The 23,120-nt window shown below is 36.9% G+C and overlaps 1 protein-coding gene across 1 annotated transcript; it reads right to left on the reverse strand.

The window, feature by feature from the left end:
* Window positions 1-9,022: 9,022 nt before the first annotated feature.
* On the reverse strand, window positions 9,023-13,734 carry LOC139130900 (uncharacterized). Its single transcript, XM_070696706.1, has 3 exons — window positions 13,187-13,734; window positions 12,781-12,935; window positions 9,023-10,028 (listed from the first exon to the last, which is right to left on the reverse strand). Exons 1-3 carry the CDS (start codon window positions 13,347-13,349, stop codon window positions 9,663-9,665), a joined length of 684 nt encoding a protein of 227 aa, XP_070552807.1. The 5' UTR covers window positions 13,350-13,734; the 3' UTR covers window positions 9,023-9,662.
* Window positions 13,735-23,120: the final 9,386 nt, after the last annotated feature.

A 23,120-nucleotide genomic window follows, 5' to 3' on the forward strand; every position in this document is an offset into this window, starting at 1 on the left:
TCCCAAAGTGTAATGGCCACTTTGATCTGGCCATGAGCTGAAGCATCCCCATCCAAAACGTATTTATTACCTTGCAGTCCGATCCAAGTCAGGGACATATACCGTGCTTTTAGTGGCTTCACAGGGGCGCGCACTTTGTGACTTTAGCGAACTCTACTAACTGGGATTCGTTTTAAGAAATTGACCGTTATTCTACCCTTTTAATTGAACATTCTCTTGGAGTTAACAAGCTCTCACACCACCAAATTATACATTTTCTGAAAGCCTAGACATAGGAGAATATTTGGTTACCACAGTCACACATTGTTTGCATAACTGTCACATGACAGTTTATTTGCATAATCTTTCAAAAAATCTATTTTCCGAATGTTTTGTTTCAATCCTTTAATTAAGATATGTGGCTGAAATTTGTGTGAGTACAAGATATCAAAACTGATCGTTAAAAGTGTGTCTCAGAATTTTTTTAAACCTTCTAAAAAGATTGTTTATGACAAAAAACTTACACACTAATAGTCTTTTTCCTTTCGGAGTGTGCTACAAAAAAAAAACTAAGCAAAGTATAAAAATCTGAGACACTTTGGAAGAGCGTTATAACAGCTTGTATTTGTGCAAATTTGAGGCAGATAGATTGAATTGAAACAAAACATTAGGAAAACTGATTCTTGAAAGATTATGCAAATTACCTATCACATGATAGTTATGTAAACAGTGGTGACACTGTGGTTAACAAATGTTCTCCTATAGGCTATCCAGGCTTTCAGAAAATATACAATTTGGTGGGGTTATGAGCTTGTTAAGAATTGTTCAATTAAAAGAGTCGAAAAATGGTCAATTTCTTATACTGGAACCTTAATTGATTTGCAATTTCTAGGTATTTTCTCCTTTAGATTTCCCAAAACATACGAAATTCACAATAACCGTTATCACATGAACGGGCACGTGCACAGATCTCAACCTTTGTGACATGACAGATCAAAACCCCGTATCCCTGGTCTACGTCACACGCGCACATCAATCCATGGCAAACCCTGCTGCTATTATTTTTCAACAATTCATGCCAACAAATTTCGGGAAGTCAAACGTGGCGCTAAAGTTAAACCATCGTGCATTCTATATAGACGAAACTCCCGGACGCAACAACATTATAAATTACCGTTGCATTGTAGAGGACATATGGACAGTAACGTGAGTAATAAAACTATAGCCGCTCTTCGTGAACCACCGGCAGCTCGTGATCGATCGGGTAGCGCACGTATCAGTATGACCACAAGGATATGAAACTGGCCACAGAAAGATATATTTTACTTTATTCTGTTGATAAATGAACAATAAATCTCTATTTCAAAACGCATTTGTGAATCTTGTTTTCTATGCGATCTGCCTGTGTAATAATCCTTGCAGAAAGCTCGATTAATGCTCCAAAACTCCAAAATACCATAAGAAGACTGTTCATGTGATAAACATATAATCCCATGATATTTCTCTGTTAACGTCATCGTATACTCGTATTTTCGCGGAGCGCAGAAATTCTCGCCCACTGCTCGAATTTGTACTAATCCGCGAAAATACTCGTATACAATGACGTTATATTCTTGACCGCGGAATGACTTCACTTTCACCTCACTATTTGCGTAGGGATTGCGTTAACCCCATATTTTGCTTCCCGGACTTCTAATTTTGCAGTGGGACCCCTACTTTTGGTGAGGAGGGGTCCCATCCTTCATAGTAATACACATATAAGAATTCAAATGTAGTAGTGCTAAGCCTGCATTGCATGAGGTGAAATGAGATTTACAATACAGGACGGCGAGCAAGAAATTAAGTGACAAAGGACAGAATGGTCACGATAGGATTCTGAATTTTTTTACGTCTGAATATTTCAAATTTTATTTTTTTCAAATGAAAATTGATTTACAATTTTTTTCTGAATTTTGCAGAAGTCTTATTACCCGGTATGTTCTGAATATATTTTTTTTATTTTAGAGAGAAGTCTGGAATTTGTTTTCCAAACTTTCTGCTCTGATTTTTGTCGTTTCTGACCACCCCCTCCCAACGTGGAATGGACCGTCCCCTAGTGTTTATCATCGACGTAATGTTGATGATGTAAAGATTGAGAAAGCCACACTTCAAAATTTGTTTTCACCTCAGCGTGACGCAAAAATGACGTGACAAACCGCAAGTTCCCGGATGTCCTAGGTCAAGAATATAAGTACGTCATTAGTTGCTGAAAAACGAAATAATATGTCCTCTGATACTGTAATATTTTTTCCCATACCAGGTTTCAATTCTCGAGTGCCAGATGTCTTGGCCAGAGGTAACAACAGGATTGCACGTTTAACAGATGATGTGATACCTTCTGTCGACGATGCAGTGATTATGTACGAAAGAGCAGGGGGCAGTTTAACCAGGGAGAGCCGTTTTGGTGACGACCCTCTAAAAGACGACCAACACAAAATCAGTCGCCGAGAGCAGCTTCACCACCAGCAAGCTCATTCTTTGAATATATTTTTGGACGTTTGGTGAACGGAGACTGTGAACCCTTTGAAACGGCAATCGTTTCATTCATTAACATTACACTTTCCTTGATCTAGGCCAGTGATTCGCTGTGTGTTGAGGTGTTTTAATATTCTTATCAAATATACATCGAATGGACGAGTAGGGATAATTGTGATTTCGAATTCTATATGAAAATTGTTGGCCTGAAATGCCACGGATTGTTACAACTCACCTGTATTTGCAAGATATATGCATCTTTTCTGATGCTTTGATACGCATATGCACCTCGAAAGTGAAAGACTTAAACTTTTGATTAATAGTATCAAAATATCTGTCCCAGATGTACATTTCACCTTCGATGGCCAACTTTGTGATAGATCGATGTTCCATGTGAAGAGAACAGAAGCAAATTACACTGTAATAGGAGTAGGGGTGAATAAGCACCAGGAGAACTATCTTTTCGCATCGAATACTGAAATTGAAAACCTAAATGGTGGTAATGAAGGAAATAAAGCCTTTTGTCGTTTCATTTGTTTATTCTAGTCAATCAGGCGTAAACTTCATATTCATACAGGACGAAATTCATATTACATATGTAAAAGATCCATTTGGTCATTTTCCATTAGAGGAAAACAAAGAGAGATGGGCTATGACATGTTTCAAAGTTATTTCAATCGATTCGTCATGGTGAGCTATTCTAGCATATCTTCGCATACATTATAACTTATTTCAGTCTTGTGCTTTGAGTTTTGATTCACTATATACATTTCGAACTATTCATGTTAGTCTTATGGTTCCAGTACATGGCTAAAGTTGTGTGGTCATATGAGCACTATCTGCAGCTTTAAAGTTGGGTTTGGTGAACTTTCAGTTATTTAACAGTCCCTCTTATCAAGAACTGTGATTATTCCTACACGGGTTATTTCACAAAGAGAACACGTTCTATTAGTACAGTTATTTAGATATTTGCATTTTTCAATAATTGTATTATGGAGAAATGTCATTTTTAGGTATAGTTTTTGAGAAGATCGAAACATCATAGACTTCCGTTCCTTGTGGAATAATATTTTCATGGACTCAATTTGATGGTTTTTCTTGATTTGCATAGTTACCAGACCTCTTGATTTGCATAATTAAATGAGAAGAATAAATTTCTCATCGTCTTGATGTGCATAAAAAAGAACCACTTATCAAGCAGTTTCTTGATTTGCAGTGAGTGCGGATCTAATTTCTATCAAAACGATCTACAGTCCAGTTAAAAAAACTAACTTTCTCAGTGGCTTTAGCCACCAATTACACCGTATTAAAAGTTTGTAGGTATCCTGAAAATGAAATAATTCAATTTCGACTCAAGCGAAGGAAGTGAGAATCGGTTGCAAACGACAAGTGTGGTAAGACGCGTCATAAACAGATATAATTATTCAACCCGGGCTTCAAAATTTCTGTATGATATTGGATAAAATTAAGGTACACGGGGCACTGCATGCAACCAGCACGCTTGTTTTCAAAGCAACATTTCTTATAAAAGATGGGTTTTAGAAAGCTGAATATCTGAGGTTTTATAACTTGGCAAATGTTATTCAATAACTGAGGTGGGTGAGTTTGGGGGTAAAAAACTTAAATTTTGGTATTATGTCATACAGTTTAATTTAAGTCAAAACTTGAAGGGTCTTATTGAAAATTAAAATTTTATTTTAAAATTGAGTTTATGAAGGAAAAAGTGTATTTTTGTTTTGCGATATCTGCTCTCCTTGCTGATTGACAGCTTTCGAAAGATTGACTTGTCAAAAATCGCGGAAAAGGCCTTGATAAGAGAAACTAAATGCATGATTATTTTTGCTCTGATCGTGTTAACGACAAACAAAAATACCATTTTGGTGTAGGATACATATAAAATTACTTTTGAAATTTTCGAGCAATTTGACCTACGCTGAGCGAAGTTAAATTCATTCAAAGTGGGGCGAAAATTTAACATTTTCCTACTGGTGCACAAATTTGCATAACAAATAACAATGCAAACATCACGTGGACATGTCAACATTACATGCAAAAAAGAGGTTTATAGTAGTCAGTTACATTATTGACCAAGATGTCTTTGCTACTGTAGTGTAAGAGCAAGACAACCAAACTTGTCCGAATGTGTGAAATTTGACCGAAATCGCCGTGTTTCATGCAGTGCCACCTTAACAATATATTTTGATATAGACTGAAAGATTCAACCGTCGGGCAGAGCTCCTGCACACGCCATGCCTTATTTTAAAAGTGATTAAATATACAAATGGGATTTAGAGTCAATCAGTACTAATTCTTACATGTAGTACGATAAGAATGCCTGCGAAATCATAACAAAATGACGTCGTTTCTGCATTTCGAGCGATGTTGGCCAACTGATAAAATCCCCAATTGGCTTACGTCAATGGATTAGCATGAGCAGAGCGCCCGCACACGACTGAATCTTTCAGTCTAGTACCAGTTTAATAGGCGTTGTTTGGGTGAGGGCTGGGAATTAAACTATTAACTTTAACAAAGCAGTTTTTTTGACAATGAACTGGACTAAGGGAACATTCGCTTTTCACGGGGGGGGGGGTGTTGACTTTAACAAAGAAGTTGTTTTGTTTTTCTTTTGGGGTGGGGGTTCCGATCTGTTATATGAATGAATGGTGGGAAGGGGAGTCAATTTTTACGACAGATTGTATGGAATTGTTGCAAAAGACACCAGAAGTGATCAAAACTTCAAATTCTCCCCTGTAATTTTAATTCGGGGTGTAACATATCGCGACCTAGATGTCTTGAAAAGTCACCGATACAACAAGAATAGCATTCTTGACATTAAAACGCACGCCAAATTAAAGATAATGCTCAAATGTCCAGTATTCTGCTTGCCAATGTAGCCTATACATGTGGAATAACCGTTGTTATTGTTGATAATTAAATTCTGGTCCGGACTAGATTACACTTTCAACAATAACAATGCAGATTGTACTCATATGAGGTGTGTTGATGATCAAAATATTTTTCATTCAATAATTTCTGTTTCGAAATACGTTTTGAAGAAAAGGCTATTGCCATTACCAAGACACGTATCGAAGCCACCGAATTATGTGAAAAACGAAAATCTGACAAAAATCGGCGTCCTTGGTTACTCGCCCCCTTAATAAATCGCTCTGATTTACTTTTGGTTTTCGAATTCAGTCTCAGACAAATTCAGATTTTTGTTCGAGTGACCGAATGTAACTTTGCATTTTGAAGTCTAGTTATTTTTGCTGCTTTTGAGTCATAAATTTACCTACTTGCAATTAAAAATAAATGCAAGGCATTGCTGCATATTTAGTTTGTATTGATATTGCCAGTGCATCTTGGAAAAGAATCGTTTTGTCAAATTTTGAAGAAATTGTATGTTGAAAACAAACAACCGATGGACTCCACTATCATAAGTTGCAGAAATGGTGAGGTGACTTGATAACAGGAATAGTATGCAGGTTGTGATGACCAGCTACATATTTGCACCCAACTGACGTGTGTAAAGTAACTTTTAGATGTCTGGAGATGTTTAAATGTTATTACTTCAGGACAATTTGATTACAGTTTGACTGAATTGAGTTTTATTATAAAACAGGTAAAATGCCCCCAGACGACAAGTATGCAAATTTCACCACATTTTGAACAAACCTGACTAAGGTCAACCCTACGAAGTTGCATGCGAACTTTCAAAGCATAGGGATGTCATTTCTGAGATGTTCTTAATTTTTTTTCGAAAAATAGAAACCCCCTTCCAATCCTGCGACGCGTTATTTTAATGCCAAATGGATATTTGACGTTTCAATTACGCGCGGATCGTTCGATATCAATAAAAATATGTTATTTCCCGAGCGTATACGATCGTTTCCGATTTTAACTCGAAATACCCCGAAGGTTCGATTTTGTGTTTAACGCTATCCTAGTGAGTGACGTGAGCGGGTACACTGCATTCTCCATGCCAGGGGGGGGGGGGGGATGTGCACGACGTGATTGGCTTAAAATATTGGTTAATTTGCATAATATGAATAATTCATGAGTAATAAAATCTCGATTTTTTTCTCAGAATTTCTTCTAATTATTTTGAATTTCACTCCAGATTCCAATTGCAAGTACTTTGGGACACAACCAACACGAAATTGTAGAGTTGTTTTCATGTTAACCCTCCTTTTCAGATTGGCCGATTACGTTGTACGACGATGAAGAGATGTTGATAACATGCAGTTTTCTACTTTATTTTAATACCGCAAGTCTCAATACTGAAGTATGTTGTAGACAAATTGTCAGATTTCCGTCTAAAATGATTGCTCCAAATTGCTCCACCCTTATTTAGTCGCCCCTGATGTCAAAGTTACCTAATTAATATGCAATTTCGGCAACGTAAAGTACTTCTACTATACTACGTCTCGTGCGCCCAAGTTCGAATCAGGCGACCGTGACGTAAGATGACAACATTGCGTCCGTGTGGTCACGAGCTCCGGGCCGTTGGCCAAAGTACAAAAATGAGCAAAAAATGAGTAAGAGTAAAGATTTACGGAGCTCTTCTGATGGAAAGAGTCTCGGACGGAGAGCAAAGTCAAGGAAAGTCTAGGCAGAAACCGCAATGCTGGAGTTTGCACAACATATTTTCACTTTGGCCTACGACAACCCGGAAGTTTTCACTACGACGTATCGCGACGGACTGACGGTACATGCGTTCGATCAACGCAATAGCGCCCTCTCGTGCACATCCCCCTGCTCCATGCAGAGTTCTTATCGCGCACTGTGTGTTCGATTCGAACGCGCGAGAAGACGCATATGTACATGTACCCCCTAGCTTCGTTGACAACGGCCACTGTGCCGAACGTTCGATGTTCGGAAACTGCATATAGGTGGGCCACCAGAATTCCAATTTTTCGACACGTTTTTATTGATATCGCACGATCCGGGCGTAGTAGAAATGTCAAATTTCGACCTTTGGCATTAAAATAATGCGTTTTAAAACTAATACAAAGTGGGACTGCCACTTTAAGAACCTGCATAATAAATTTCAGAGCAATCTGAGTTTCAGACAAAATGATTTTTGACCACAAACAGCAAAAGCTTTCCCCACCCAAAATATATTTCACCACAATTTGTACGGTACTAAGGCCATTCTAAGGTAGCTGCATACTGAATTTCAAAGCAATTTGACCAGGGGTTTCAGAGAAGACGATGAATGTTGACAGACAGTCCACCTATCTGATAACCTCCGCATCACTGACAGTGGAGCTCTAATGGTTACGCATTGAAGACTAAAGGATCATTTGTACTTATACGTATGTACTCGATTATACAATGAAATCAATTAATGGCGTCGCTGAGAATGTTCATCTACTTTCAGTGTCTCAAACCCGAAATTAACTTCAGCGACATCGTTTTGTCCACCAGAGGGCGTCCTACGCCTGCCCTTGTCGACAAGATTCATAATTTAGCATCAGCCTATATAGAGTTTAAAGGGGCTTCAAAGTTCATCTAGAATTTTAGATCACATTTTCATCAGTGATGCCCTAAGCCGTAAATAGCATTTGTTACTTGACAAGACACGATGACACATTACTGATTGTGACTTTGCTAAATTTGAAGTTGCCAGGGCCTTGTCATCAGCCTGTTATTAAGACTCTAATGCAAAGAAGTCATACGCTAACAAGAAAATGAGAATATACTCATCTTTAATGCAACTTTGAAGAGATATAAAGTACAGTAAGTGTCTCACTATTATGCAAAAGAATGCAATTCTTTAATACATTCCGTGTGACATAATTGCAGACTACACGTATATAGTGAAGTTATCCACTAGTTTTGAAATGTTCATAGTTTCAGTTTTTGATAACTTAGTCAGCATGATTGACGACAACAATAAATTGTGGCAAGCTCATTGATAAAGAATGATTATGTAATCACTACTCATCTCAGTATTTTTTTATCCACTTTGTGTTTTTCTGAAAGTATTGCATGGTTAACACTGATCATTCACAGCAGTTTTTTGTTCAACAACATATTCCTGGAACCTCCATAATTTTTCCTTCCCCAAAACTTGAAAAAAGTCCACAATTGCAAAGGTTATGTTGCAACACTTGCACGTCTCTGAATATTTCTCCATTTACATTTCTATTTGTGAAGATCAATTCTAGCCAGGCAATCCCATTCACTGTTATGTTCATCATATCTACTGATAAAATCATTGGGCTTTGAAAAGTCAGTGAAAATACTGGCAACTACTGGTATGTAGTATACAGGATGTGCTCAATTCCAAGATAAACTTGGCAAGATGACAACATGAATACTTCAACAACAAGAACTTGAAAACAGTGTATAATAATAGTAACACAACATTGACAACTTGAAAAAATGTGAATCACTTCTATAACACTTAAGACGATATCGAAGGATTCAAATTGCTAAACAACGTTTGCTAAGGATAATTTTCAAAATAAATGAACATGCAAAGATTCGTTGATTTTTTCTTAATCAGAAAAAAAAACAACACCACATGAAAAGAACCGGGTTCTATGCGCGTGACGTCAGAAATATGCAAATGACAACAAAAGTATTTCAAACCCTATCAGCTCCAACAAATTTGCACAGAATTTTCCAAAACTTCAGAATTTAATACATGAAATACCTGCTGATAGCCCCTAGCATGGATTAGGCTGTCTGTTCAGGCAGGAGCAATATTTGAAATGATGAATATTCGCTGTTTAATTTTATGAAATTTTGAAGGGTATTATGGCAATATCTCATAAACGATAATGAAGTTTTACAAAAGCATGCTTATCTATATTCTCCTTATTGACTTCAATAATTCTACCAAATATGGACTGAATTGATTGAAAATTGAGAGTTGAAAGGTTTTGAAAATTTTCAAAATATCAGGAGCATAAAATCCATAGAAAACAACGGAACAGTAAGATTTTGTACTTGCATGTGTGCGCCTTTAGAAGGTTTCTATCTTTAGCAACGCATGAGTTCCTTAAATCCTTCAGTATCGCCTTAACACTGACAAAGTTTTTTTTCAGTCAGTAATTCAAAGCTAACACCGGAACATAAATTTCCAGGTTTGACACAGCATAAAAAATTCCTCCATATATGAAAGCCATCTTGGACCCTTACACTATCAGATTCACATATGTTTACTGATTTCTGGTTTCAACAAAATCATCACTAGAATCATCATCTATTTCCACTACATGTGGGTGTGACTCTGTCTGAAACCTTTGGGCCAATGCAGCGGACAGTGTCTCTTCGGAGGACACATCATATCCTCCCTCATCTGCCAAATGATCTATACCACGCACGTGAGGAGGATTCTCTGGAATTGGTTCTCTACACTGGGGGCAGGACTCTAATGGCAGCACGCACTTCATACAGCCAATAATCCTGTTACAGGTTCCAGGACAGAAGTACAGAGGGAAATCGGGTTTGTCAAGACAAATCATGCACGATATTCCAAGTATATTGTCGGATGTCGAACTACCTGCGTGTGTTCCAGATGTAGACTGTAAAATACAATAATTTATTACTTTATTAGATCACGAAGAACCGTCTATTCCATACACAGAGCAGAAATTCAGCTAAAGTTACTTCCCAACATGATACATTCAAAGATTTTATTTTGATTACAGCATTTGAAAAAATGTCTGTTAAGCTATACTTCCATAGCCTAGGCATACATCACGAAATGTTACATGTGTCGATACATGTATTTTTAAACATGATCAAAATATGTGAGGTTTTATATGGAGTGTCTAAGAGTCGCAAAAATGAAGACAAACGGCCAGTTCCAAGTACGCTAACCTTAACCATTTCGGGTACCAATGAATTCAGTATAACACACAGAGCCAATTTCTAATTTCGATTTTCTGTTAACATTGATAACTAGAAGTTTTGTCATTGAGGTCGCTTTCTTACTCGGGAAAACCACACTACATTCAGTATTTTACCCAATTCACAATTCCCATTTGCTGTATTGATTAGAAATACGGTTGGCTGACAAGTTGCTGTGCTGAAGTTCGTGTTATTCTTAAGGTAAAATGTACCTTGATTATTTCGTTATCTGAAAAGTTTCTTGATACAGTTTAACATGTACACAAACAAATATCTCCAGCAAGTTTAATTGAATTTACAGCAGGAGTTGTTAAATTCATTGAATATGCAAATAAGCTATTAATTAACAAAAGGCTGCTCAATGTCACACTCAAAAGCCAGGTGTCTGTCATAAACACCCAGAAACAAACTGACCACGGAATGTCTGAGACATCTGCATGAACGTACACCCTATCTGACATGGTAAAGTATATGGTCAAAGTCAGTTATTTTCAGATTCAGATCAAGAGTAAATTTATTCCAAAAGTCCAGAGGTGCTCATACATGCAAGTCTATGGAGAGTGAAACTAAAACTTCCTCTAACATGGCCAAATTTAATCGCATTTTGAAACAATTGACGTGCATCTGTATGGGGTAGGGTACTATCCTAGTACAAACTTTGAAGAAATTGACCCAGACCATGTCTGAGATATCTGTGTGAAAAGACGCATGCATGCATGCACGCACAGACAGAAGGCACTCTATAAGTCCCCGGACAACTAAAAATAGTGGGGAAAACGTCACATCACGGACAAAATTCTTTTTTTTTTGGATGGTTTTATACTATTGTGAGTAAAATGTGTTGAACTAGAACTCTTGCCTAATAGAGGGCGCTTTTCTTCAAAATATAGCCGGGTGACCCTATATTGTTTTTTATGAACAACCACCTTAGGCAATATACAGTCAATAGCTGAAATTTTTAGACGATCTGGGAAACTTAGATTTCAAGGTGCATACTTCCTTAATTCAGAATACAAGATATGAACTGAATATGCTCACGTGTTTTGAAAAATAAGTAATACACAAGAGAATGTAAGTAAATATGAAGTACAGCATCTTCTATTGCAGTATAATTTGATAATGCTCAATGCATTACAGTACAGAGATATCTGTCAACTCTATACCAGTAGCAGGTTTAATCACATTCGGTAAAGTAGTTTCCGAGTCATGTCACTAATTGCAAAACTTCTTTAATATGCAAATGAGCAGTTAGTTAATTGTACACTGTAAAATGCTTCACAGTAAAGTCAGATGTCTATTAGATCTGTACCAGTGGCAGGTTTCATTGAATTTGGTGCAGTAGTTTCCGAGTTACGTCTCTAATTACAAAACTTCATTAATATGCAAATGAGCAGTTATTTGATTTCACACTGTATAATGCTTCGCAGTACAGTCAGATGTCTATTAGATCTGTACCAGTGGCAGGTTTCATCAAATTTGGTGCAGCAGTTTCTGAGCTATGTCTCTAATTACAAAACTTCATTAAATATGCAAATGAGCAGTTAGTTAACTTTACAGTGCACAATGCTTCACAGTACAGTCAGATGTCTATAAGACCTTTACCAGTAGCAGGTTTCATCGAATTTGGTGCAGTAGTTTCTGAGTTATGTCCCTAATTATAGAACTTCATTAAATATGCAAATGAGCAGTTAGTTTACTTTACAGTCCACAATGCTTCACAGTACAGTCAGATGTCTACAAGATCGTTACTAGTAGCAGGTTTCATCAAATTTGGTGCAGTAGTTTCCGAGTTATATCGCTAATTACAAAAGTTCATTAAATATGCAAATGAGCAGATTATTGACATGACACTTATAACATCATCATAATGTTATGAGACTGACATCAGTATGAAGTTTCTTGAACTTTTGTGCAGTAGTTCTTGATATATGTCAACACTGTCATTTATGTCTCCATAGGAAACCATTATATCAAAAAATTAAATCTTTGATAATTTCATTAATATGCAAGCCACACCCACCAAAACCTTTTCAGTTCTTGCCATTTGTGATCTGAACCTGTGTACCAAATTTGGCTTAAATCTGTTCAGCCGTTCTTGAGATATCGTGTATACAGACAGACAGACAGACAGACAGACATTGCTGAAACATTAGCTCACGTGTGTGACCCACGTGAGCTAAAAATCCTAGGCTAAAGAGAACAAATTCAAGATATGAAATTTGGTCCAATTTTAATGTAAATGGTAAAGCGAATGTTGACATTTAGCCTACGCATATTTCTACATTTATTCTTTGATTTCAGTGTGAAAAAATGGTTGGCCAAATAATGTCACGAATTTTTTCCCTCGGTATTAAAGTACAATGTACAAGTGTGCCAGAAAATGTGTAGCACATTGTCGGCTATTAATCTCGCTAAAGGACTTACGTGTAACTGCCTCTTGACAGACTCCAAAACTGTTCTTATGTCATCTAGCTCGCTGGACTTTCTTTTGTTGCCTCCACTGCGCTGTAGTTTCAAAACCTCGAAGTCCGAGACAGAAATGACGTAAAGTTTCCTTGCGCTACTCCAGTACGATAGCTCTATATCGGAAAAAAATTAAAAAATCAATTTGTACAAATAAACACACATACTATACGAAGTGGGCTCGGGTATACCGCAGATATTTTGCTTGCAGTCTAACGCTGCGTAACGGTGAATCGGTCCAATATTACCTACGCTTATAACTTCAGGAAGTCTTCGCAAAAAGTATGCATACTTCACTAGGAATAACTCGGAATAATGTCTTCCAAAGCTGCCCTAGAGTAAAAAAAATGCGATTTTCAATACTTACTTTGTGTAGCCTGAGTTTCTCTCAGTGGGATGTAATTCCTGTCAAGCATTTTCAGGTTTTCATCCAAACCCAACTCGCCTTTCAGCTTTTCACAAACAACATTTATTCCGCAGGAACTTGCTGTTACTGAGACGGGGATTACCTCAGTGTCTTTCAAAACCATTTCTTCAAACTGCAGATATGTTACTGCCTTAGTTACACTGGACTCTTGACGTCGATTTTGCGAACTTGTGCTTGCCCCGATGTTAGCCAAGGTGCCGGTGGCGGTACCCCTCCTTGTCTTGACGACTGAGGTCGCTGGTAAAACATGTTTGCCGGTGGTGTACCAGTTTCAGTGTTGTTACTGTTACTAGTAACTGTCGTGGCTGGGAGATTGTGTCGACTCGGACTTGACGATCCACTCGTCGGTATTATCCCCCGAACTTCATATGTTGTGTCAAGCTCCGATTCAGGAATTTCAAATAGGCCCGCCTCCGTTTGCCAATGCACCTTTCGCCCAGAGTCAGTTGTTTCGTCGGAAACGAGATACATTGTCCTCTCATTAAATGTGTTCCGGTCAAAACGTTTAATCTCGATGTGTGGAGGGGAAGTGGGAGCTGCAACACCTCACCCCCGATACGAACTTTTACCGACATGACGATCGCACAGAGGTTTCGATTCAAATGATCCGTGTTACGACAAACTTTGATCCAATCTCGAGTCCCACCAGAGGCGTTGCCTATACGACAGGATCCCCGTGGAAACTTTTCGTCCAATCACATCATTTTTCTCCAGCTGTCATTCCAGATTACTAATCATCGAACATTGTAGCAAATATTTTGTAAAGAAATGTGAGAAAACGGACTCAATGGCACACCTTCCGGTCTGAGGATTCCCACGACCTCGCGCGTTTCCAAACAGGCTAAGGGGCGGACCATTTAATATCTTGGGGTGGTTGTATCATAGACCCAAGGGTCTATGATTGTATGTAAGATTTTGGGGAAAAAATGCTTGACGTAAAAAACTCAGATGTAAAACTAAAGCTTACATATATCCTCGGTACTACTATGCAAGGTGGAGACAAACGAAGGGAAAATCTACAAAACAAAATCTGCCCATGGAAAAAGTGTGTGGAAAAAAATCCGTCCAAACTTATAAGTTATAGGGGTTTGCAAAATTTTGATAAAATGGTTACATTTAGTACGGATTTTATAAAAAAAGTTACAAATTATGATTGCTTGGGTTTCAAGTACTTTGTGTCACGTATACACCTAAACCATATCGGGTCAAGGACCCATGAAGTGATATTGAAAATGGGTCAGTAGAAATCATGCTGAGCCAATTTCTAATTTCTAATTTTGATTTGCTGTTCAACATCGCTCAACTAGAAGTTTAGTCGTTGAGGTCGCTATTCATTCTCGGAAAAATCAACACTTAATTCAGTATTGTACCTAATTCGTAATTCACATTTGCCGTATTGATTAAAAATAAGGTTGGCCGACAATGATACCTCGAAGAACGTGTTATTCTTAATTCAGAAATAGAATAGTAACAGAACAAAGTCAAGATAGAAATCTGGTCCAATTTTAATGTAAATGGTTAAGCGAACGGATGAAATATTGAATTTTGCCCATATTTCTACTTTCATTCTTTGATTTCATTGTGAAAAAATGGTTGGCCGAATAATGTCACGGATTGAATTAACTTCCTGTTCTACACCAAATTTCGATATTCGATTTATTCCTAGCATATTGCAAAGCGATGGTCTTTACATCTTCTCACTTGTTTCGTGCGAACATTGCATATGTGCTGGATTTCGAGCTAATACGCGTTTCGTTCTCTAATATCATCATCATATATAAGCTGGCCGCGTAATGCACGGCGTTACATGTAAAATCCGATGTTGGAAATGCCAACTCCAAAACGACAATCACAGAAAGAAAAATGACAATATTTCAGAATTCCTTCTTCGATTTCGACATTCAAATTCGGTTGGCCTAATAATGCCACGGATTACCACGGCAGGAAGAAGTGCCTTTTTTTAGGCGTCAGCTATTAAATAAATCGTCAACAGTAAAGGCGCGGGCGGATGTTAAAATGTATTATAGTCTGAGTGAGACGGGATGATCGCTAAACATATAAACATGGTCGGGTCAAAACCAATATCGAAAATCGCATATCCGAAATAAGGGGCTGTGTATCAAATAGCATATTCGATTTTGTTGTTCGCATAAGACAGAACACGTCGCACAAGAGCAACTACTTAATGCGCAATATCGATAGTCAACACTAGTAAACAACAGTTTAAAGCCGATTCCTCACAAATGTTTTTCTCTTTTAAAACTAGAAAACTGCCTGGCCGTATCGCGCACCTAGCTCAATTTAATTTTCGAATTCATCAACAAATTTGCACCGATTTATGTAAATTTGCTTAAAAACGTCATTTCCTTAGGTCTGAAATCCGTAACAAAATAATTTATCGGGTCTTTCTGTTTCCACATTGAAATAGGGTTGGCAAAAAAATGCCATGGATTAATTATGTGGTCGCCAGATTAATACCTTTCACGAGTCACGGCCCAGATCACAAAGAAATTGAGAAAGCAATCTTTGATGAAGAACTCGAAATAGTTATGAAAATCTAGCCATCATAAATATTCGACCAACATGGCTTCTGTCAAGCCTCGTTTTCAAGTATTGAATTTTGCATTTTGCATTTTGCATTTTGAATTTTGCATTTTGCATTTTGCATTTTGCATTTTGAATTTTGCATTTTGCATTTTGCATTTTGGATTTTGCATTTTGCATTTTGCATTTTGAATTTTGAATTTAGCATTTTGAATTTTGCATTTTGCATTTTGCATTTTGAATTTTGCATTTTGAATTTTGCATTTTGGATTTTGCATTTTGCATTTTGAATTTTGCATTTGCATTTTGTATTTTGAATTTTGCATGTTGCATTTTGCATTTTGCAGTGCAAAATTCAAAATTCATTACTTGGAAACCATGACTTATATACATTATACATATCTTAGGCTTATATGTAATACAATTGAATTAAAGGCCCAGTAACTCCGACTGCTTTTAGTAGTTTTGTTCTGTGTATCAACAAAACATTCACATTCTGACCCTATAGTATGAACACATGTCCAGCATTAAGTGTGTTGTGCAAAGCCGCTTTGTGCTGTAATAGGGTATAAACATAGTCTATTTAGTATTTAGTATATCAACATAACCTATATGAGTATAATCTCCATTGTTATTGTTGAAAATTGTATTCACGTCCGGATTAGAATTTATTTGTAAACAATAAACAATGATCACTACACACATACAAGCTGTATTGATAAAAAGGATACTCGAAATTTCAGCATGATAAAGGATTGGGGTCAGACACGGTAGTTGATATACAGAAGCAGAGTACTGAAAAAAGTGCCACAAGTTACAGCTTATGTCTCTTTAATAACAAGCTCTATGAAACCTTAGTTCCCTGAATATTAGGTTTACATATACAATATTAGGTCAACATGGTCAAATGTAAAAATACCACTATTTTTCTGTTATGCTTACGATGGCTTGTCGTATCCCTATCACTTGTATTCCGAAAAGACCGTAATATTGACTAAAAGGAAGTATTTTAACCTGTATAGGCAACCAATAAAAAAACTGACCGTTTGTTGTCATATCATCAGAAAATCAGCCATGCCGCTGTAATTATGTGGTCGCCAGATTGATACTTTTCACGGCCCAGATCACAAACAAATACTTTAGATCGAAACTATGAAATGAGAAAGCAATCTTTGATGAAGAACTCAAAATAGTTATGAAAATCTAGCCATCATAAATATCCGACCAAGATGGCTTCTGTCAAGCCTCGTTTCCAAGTATTGAATTTTGCATTTTGAATTTTGCATTTTGCATTTTGCATTTTGCACTTTGAATTTTGCATTTTGCATTTTGCATTTTGAATTTTGCATTTTGCATTTTGCATTTTGAATTTTGAATTTTGCGTTTTGAATTTTGCAGTTTGCATTTTGCATTTTGCATTTTGAATTTTGCATTTTGCATTTTGCATTTTGAATTTTGAATTTTGCATTTTGAATTTTGCATTTTGCATTTTGCATTTTGCATTTTGAATTTTGCATTTTGCATTTTGCATTTTGCATTTTGAATTTTGCATGTTGCATGTTGCATTTTGAATTTTGCATTTTGCATTTTGAATTTTGCATTTTGCATTTTGCATTTTGAATTTTGCATTTTGAATTTTGCATTTTGCATTTTGAATTTTGCATTTTGCATTTTGCATTTTGCAGTGCAAAATTCAAAATTCATTACTTGGAAACCATGACTTATATACTTGGTACATATCTTAGGCTTATATGTAATACAATTGAATTAAAGGCCCAGTAACTCAGACTGCTTTTAGTAGTTTTGCTCTGTGTATCAACAAAACATTCACATTCTGACCCTATAGTATGAACACATGTCCAGCATTAAGTGTGTTGTGCAAAGCCGCTTTGTGCTGTAATAGCTTAAACATAGTCTATTTTAACTTTTGTGGTCTATACTGAGACCAAAAACACAAGAAATACGATATTCGACTAGGCATGGCGTGTAAACATCCTCTTCATTACATGTTATAAACAAATAAAAAAGTTATCGAGCTGAACTATTTCGTATTCTTTGGTTTTTGGAAAAGAGATGCAAATTGAATGTGCTGTTAAATTTATTTTTGAACTCTAGGCATTATTGTTTTTCATGGATTTTGCTGCATTCATCATTAGAGTTGACGTTCAATTGTCGACCACTCACGATTTAGCAGAAATTAGAAGAATGCAGGCAGTTTAAATTACTTGCTATATAACATTACTTGTTTAAAGCTCCCTGAGCAGAATCTTTTGGCTGTTTTTTCAGAAATTTTGTTTTGTGGTTTCCACTTCACTTTCTGCATTGAATCCCTAAACTGCCATTTAATGCCAAGTATTTAGCATATCAACATAACCTATATGAGTAAAATCTCCATTGTTATTGTTGAAAATTGTATTCAAGTCCGGATTAGAATTCATTTGTAAACAATAACAATGATCACTACACACATACAAGCTGTATTGATAAAAAGGATACTCGAAATTTCAGCATGATAAAGGATTGGGGTCAGACACGGTAGTTGATATACAGAAGCAGGTACTGAAAAAAGTGCCACAAGTTACAGCTTATGTCCCTTTAATAACAAGCTCTATGAAACCTTAGTTCCCTGAATATTAGGTTTACATATACAATATTAGGTCAACATGGTCAAATGTAAAAATACCACTATTTTTCTGTTATGCTTACGATGGCTTGTCGTATCCCTATCACTTGTATTCCGAAAAGACCGTAATATTGACTAAAAGGAAGTATTTTAACCTGTATAGGCAACCCATAAAAAACTGACCGTTTGTTGTCATATCATCAGAAAATCAACCATGCCGCTGTAATTATGTGGTCGCCAGATTGATACTTTTCACGGCCCAGATCACAAACAAATACTTTAGATCGAAACTATGAAATGAGAAAGCAATCTTTGATGAAGAACTCAAAATAGTTATGAAAATCTAGCCATCATAAATATCCGACCAAGATGGCTTCTGTCAAGCCTCGTTTCCAAGTATTGAATTTTGAATTTTGCATTTTGAATTTTGCATTTTGCATTTTGCATTTTGCACTTTGAATTTTGCATTTTGCATTTTGAATTTTGCATTTTGCATTTTACATTTTGAATTTTGCATTTTGCATTTTGAATTTTGCATTTTGCATTTTGCATTTTGAATTTTGCATTTTGCATTGGAAGAACTCTCTCGGCCATCGTAGATTCGTCCTGATATATCAATGAGCATCACACATCATAGTCATCGAAGTCACTGTCAATACCACCCAAATCTGCCTTGTTGTCGTTTTCAGGATCGATCAGATCGAGATAGACTTCCGAAAATGAAAACGAGAAAAGCAGGGAAAAATAATGTATGGTGGTCAGAACGAAAAGGTGTACAATCTATTGTTTTCTGAGATATCAATGTACTTTGGCATTTTTCAAGCCACGTGTTTTCAAGCATTCACACGGGTATATAGGATTACCTAATGCACGAATGCAGTTATATTCAACTAGTACGCCTCATTATGAGTCAACATCAACGTCCATATACGATGTGACAGAGCTCTCTTCCTTCAATTAATTTTGTTCAAATTTTAGTCGATGATGATTGCTTCACGGACGTTTGAGGCGACATGTTTTTCTCGCTTTTACTTGTTTTCTGCTAAAATGTGTGACATCGCTCACCAGTGGTTGTTTGGGATGACCCAGCGTTCCTTGAAAGCTCAGATCTAATGACGTCACTCCATGTCAGAGAGAACGTGACAATAGAACCAATGCTTCTTGCGCCAACCGCAATGATGTTGCCCTGGCAAGCTAACTGGATGATCGAGTTCTGAAATTCATGAAAATAAACCAGTGACTAAAGCCTCACTAACTGTATCGTCAGTGTAATTTTCATCAATTTTGTTTAAAAAAAACTATGTCGAAATGGGTCGTAAGCATAGCCTCAGATAAAATGGTTTATTGGGTATAATTTGAAAGTTATTGGCAACAACTTGAATTGTAGAGCGAACTAGAATTCTGTTTGTAACCAATATCATTGCAGCACATTGTTAACAATGAGTTGTGTTCGCAGGGCTAATATTTTAAGTTGCGTTTCAACATAGTTTAGGGAAAAGAGAGTATGTTTGTTTTCTTGATCAAAATAACGAAAATTGAATAAAAATTACAGCTAAAAGTATTGTCCCTTTCAGAAAGGTCCTTGGTTCTTCTGTGAACAATAATACTGTACTGTTAATATTACCATTTACAGGCGTTAATTACAAATTTACAAGCGTCAATATTGATCCCATCGAGATCATGTATGCCATAGTTTAGTGAACTCAAAGGTATGGAAGAAGTTAAAGTAGCTTAATATTAAAAAAGTAATGATGCATATACGAAGTCATGAATACGTCATTCTATATTTCACATTCTCCATATTGCACTTAATCGACCTATATCACTTTAGATTCGGATTCGCATTCATGGGAGAGATGAACGAATACAAAAAACTCGAACCCCTCGACTGTAAACCCTGCTACATTCTTTCCGGCAACGAGATCCAACAAAATGAATTCTCGCTCCTTGGCGGAGAGCGACTGATAGGACAATAGATGGCGCTCATCTTAGGTTAGCAAAAGGCGATCCACGTGGCGATAGCTATGGCCTGGTAACCTTAACAACTGTTCCCCTGGAGAGGTAGTAATCAATGGGGATGTTGTGTATTTCATGGAAGGCGATGAACATACTACCGAACCCTTTAACAATGTTGTCTGGTTATTGTGTTCTCAAACGGCATGCTATCGTTTCGAAAATTCTTTCCACAATATACTGCATTCGAGTGATTCGGCTAATCCAGTTTTCCTAAATTGTTATAATCCGTGCACTATTTTTTATTATGTTGCGTCTCATGACCATTATAAACAAAATATAAATTGAAAGAGTTCCCGATCGACCTCCTGTTTTCCGATATGTAAACGGAAACACGTTTTGTTGTTAATGATTTGTTTTGCCAAGGTATACTTACCTTTACAATAAGTATCTTTATTTCAAAAGAGCCCTTTTTTAGATTATAATAGTGTTAAACAGACAGTCACGGAACACAAGTCTCCCGAAACCTGTTTACAATACGTAATCAAATCACGTTTGTTACCAGGGATCGTCCACAGATCCGAAAAAATTTCTTTCTCTGTTACTTCAAGGCTGCTATCATCTTTACTGGTCGGTTTACCTGCCGATCAGTAGCTGTTCCAGTCCCTGCGGACAAGTCTGGCCCTGGGGTCGTCGCGGCTGGCGTCCTAGATTCGAATGAGGTTATCAATACCTATGGTAACGATTTTCTTGGCGTCAACGCTAGCTTTGTTTTAGATTGGAAATTATATGGTTGCTTTCGTTTTCCAGGTCCCACACACGAACACGGCCTTTATTCGGTAAGAGTACGTATTTGCAATCAGCTGTCAAATGGAAACGCGCACTCATGTCGTTCTCATTTCCTTCTTTGAATTTTACAAATTGTAATGTTTTCAGATCATACAATTTAACCCATTTTGTTTAATTTGACACAGTTATTCGATTCTCTGTTATGGCAAGCGCTGTGACTGGTTGTATCTGAAACACTCCTCCTGGAGTCTTGGTTTTGGGATAGGGATCTATAGTTCTTACGAAAGGTGAATCCGTTGCCATGTCTACCACTTGCAAAAGATTCATTTTCATCTTGTTGAAGTAGGCCACAGTGTATCCTTTCGCTTGGACGAAACAAGTCCAGTGTTTCTCCTGAAGGAGTTCATCCACAACTTCTTTGACGACCGAATCTGATATCAAATCCAACGCCTTCAATCGACCAGACATGGAACAAAGAGAATCTCGCCATTTTCGCCTCCGACGGCGAAAGATACCGATGCAGTTGACGACAGACAGTCCATCTGGCCGAAGTTGTGAAATCAGAGATGCGTTTGAAGTTCGGTAGAGGACCTTCACAGGACACAGCAAAGTTTTTATCGCCATTACAGAATTTCAGTTCATTGACATCTTTGCCGACATTCTCCAAAGTCTTGAGTAGGTACGCACTTTCGACATCCCATAATTTTATTGAGTTGTCAGCTCCGCCTGGAAGGAAGTCGAATAATATTTTGCTCTAGTGACTGTACGGGTTTTATTATTATTATATACAGTTTTTTTACTTTGGTTTACTGATATGTCACGTACTTGTTTAAATGATGTTACGTTTGGTCAGACGTAGGTATTTTCACACATTTGGTCGATCACGTGCTAGACTGAATAAAGGCCTAGTTAGTTAAAACGACAAACTTAGACTCTTTACGCTCAATTCAACTTGAAAAAATAAACAAACACATGACAACTTATTTTTATGATGGCATCGCAAACTTTGTGATGTCAGATATACAAACGTAAACCTACACTGTAAAGTGAAGTGTTCAAGGATAGAACACCAATTAAACGCCTTTCTGTAACACTTTTTGAACGCGTCTAGACGTTCAGAAATTTAACACTTACGTGTTCAACCAACGTTCAATTTTTGAACACACGTGTGCAGAATTTGAACACTGTGTGTTCATCAGACATTATATTGAACACCATGTGTTCCATATCTGAACACACGTTGCACATGAAATGTGTTTAAAAAATCGAACGCATTTACGCGTTCAAAGGGATGTAACACTTTTTGAACGCATGGACGCCGTTCAACGATAAATGTGTTAAAGGATAGAACACATGATATACACTTGTTGAACACCTTTAATTTAGGGCGTTCAGGGGTAGTTCAAGCCTGGAAATAACAAAACAGACCACTGATATTCAGTAAAATTATTTTATTCTAAAATAACACGTAAATTCCTTGAGTAAAATACAATAATTTAGTGTAAAATGGGATAATAAAAATGGCCACTTTGTAAAGTTTGTCAGAGGCAAACGCCAACGATGTTAACACCTTCCTATCGGAAACATAAACAGAAGAAAATCCCCATAAACCCTGTAGATTGTTTTAAATAATACGAACAAAGTAATGACAAAACAGGTTTTACTTAAATTACGTTTTATGTTCACACTTGTTAAAAACGCACAAAAAATCTTTTGAAAAAGCTCAAAATTTGGCTTACTTATTGTGCTGAAACACGTATATATGAAATGAATACTCCACTGTTGTAAGACGGTTTCTTAAAGACATTGCCTCTTGTATAAACAATTGTAAATTTTTGAAAAGTATAGTCAAAGCTTCTCTAATGCACATGATACATAGTTGTTGACACTAAAGTAAACACAATATATCAAGTTGTCGAACTGTCACAGTAAGGCACAACATGAACAAAGTGGGGAGAGTGGGTC

The sequence above is a fragment of the Ptychodera flava genome, chromosome 4 (assembly GCF_041260155.1).
Source record: "Ptychodera flava strain L36383 chromosome 4, AS_Pfla_20210202, whole genome shotgun sequence".
Taxonomy (NCBI): Eukaryota; Metazoa; Hemichordata; class Enteropneusta; family Ptychoderidae; genus Ptychodera; species Ptychodera flava.

What these genes read in the sequence shown, in the direction of transcription:
- LOC139130900 (XM_070696706.1), bottom strand. Translation starts at nt 13,349, where the DNA reads ATGGTTTTGAAAGACACTGAGGTAATCCCCGTCTCAGTAACAGCAAGT. An exon ending in AGAAACTCAGGCTACACAAA is followed by an intron (nt 12,936 to 13,186) that starts GTAAGTATTGAA and finishes TTTCCGATATAG; the next exon opens with AGCTATCGTACTGGAGTAGC. An exon ending in CTGTCAAGAGGCAGTTACAC is followed by an intron (nt 10,029 to 12,780) that starts GTAAGTCCTTTA and finishes TGTATTTTACAG; the next exon opens with TCTACATCTGGAACACACGC.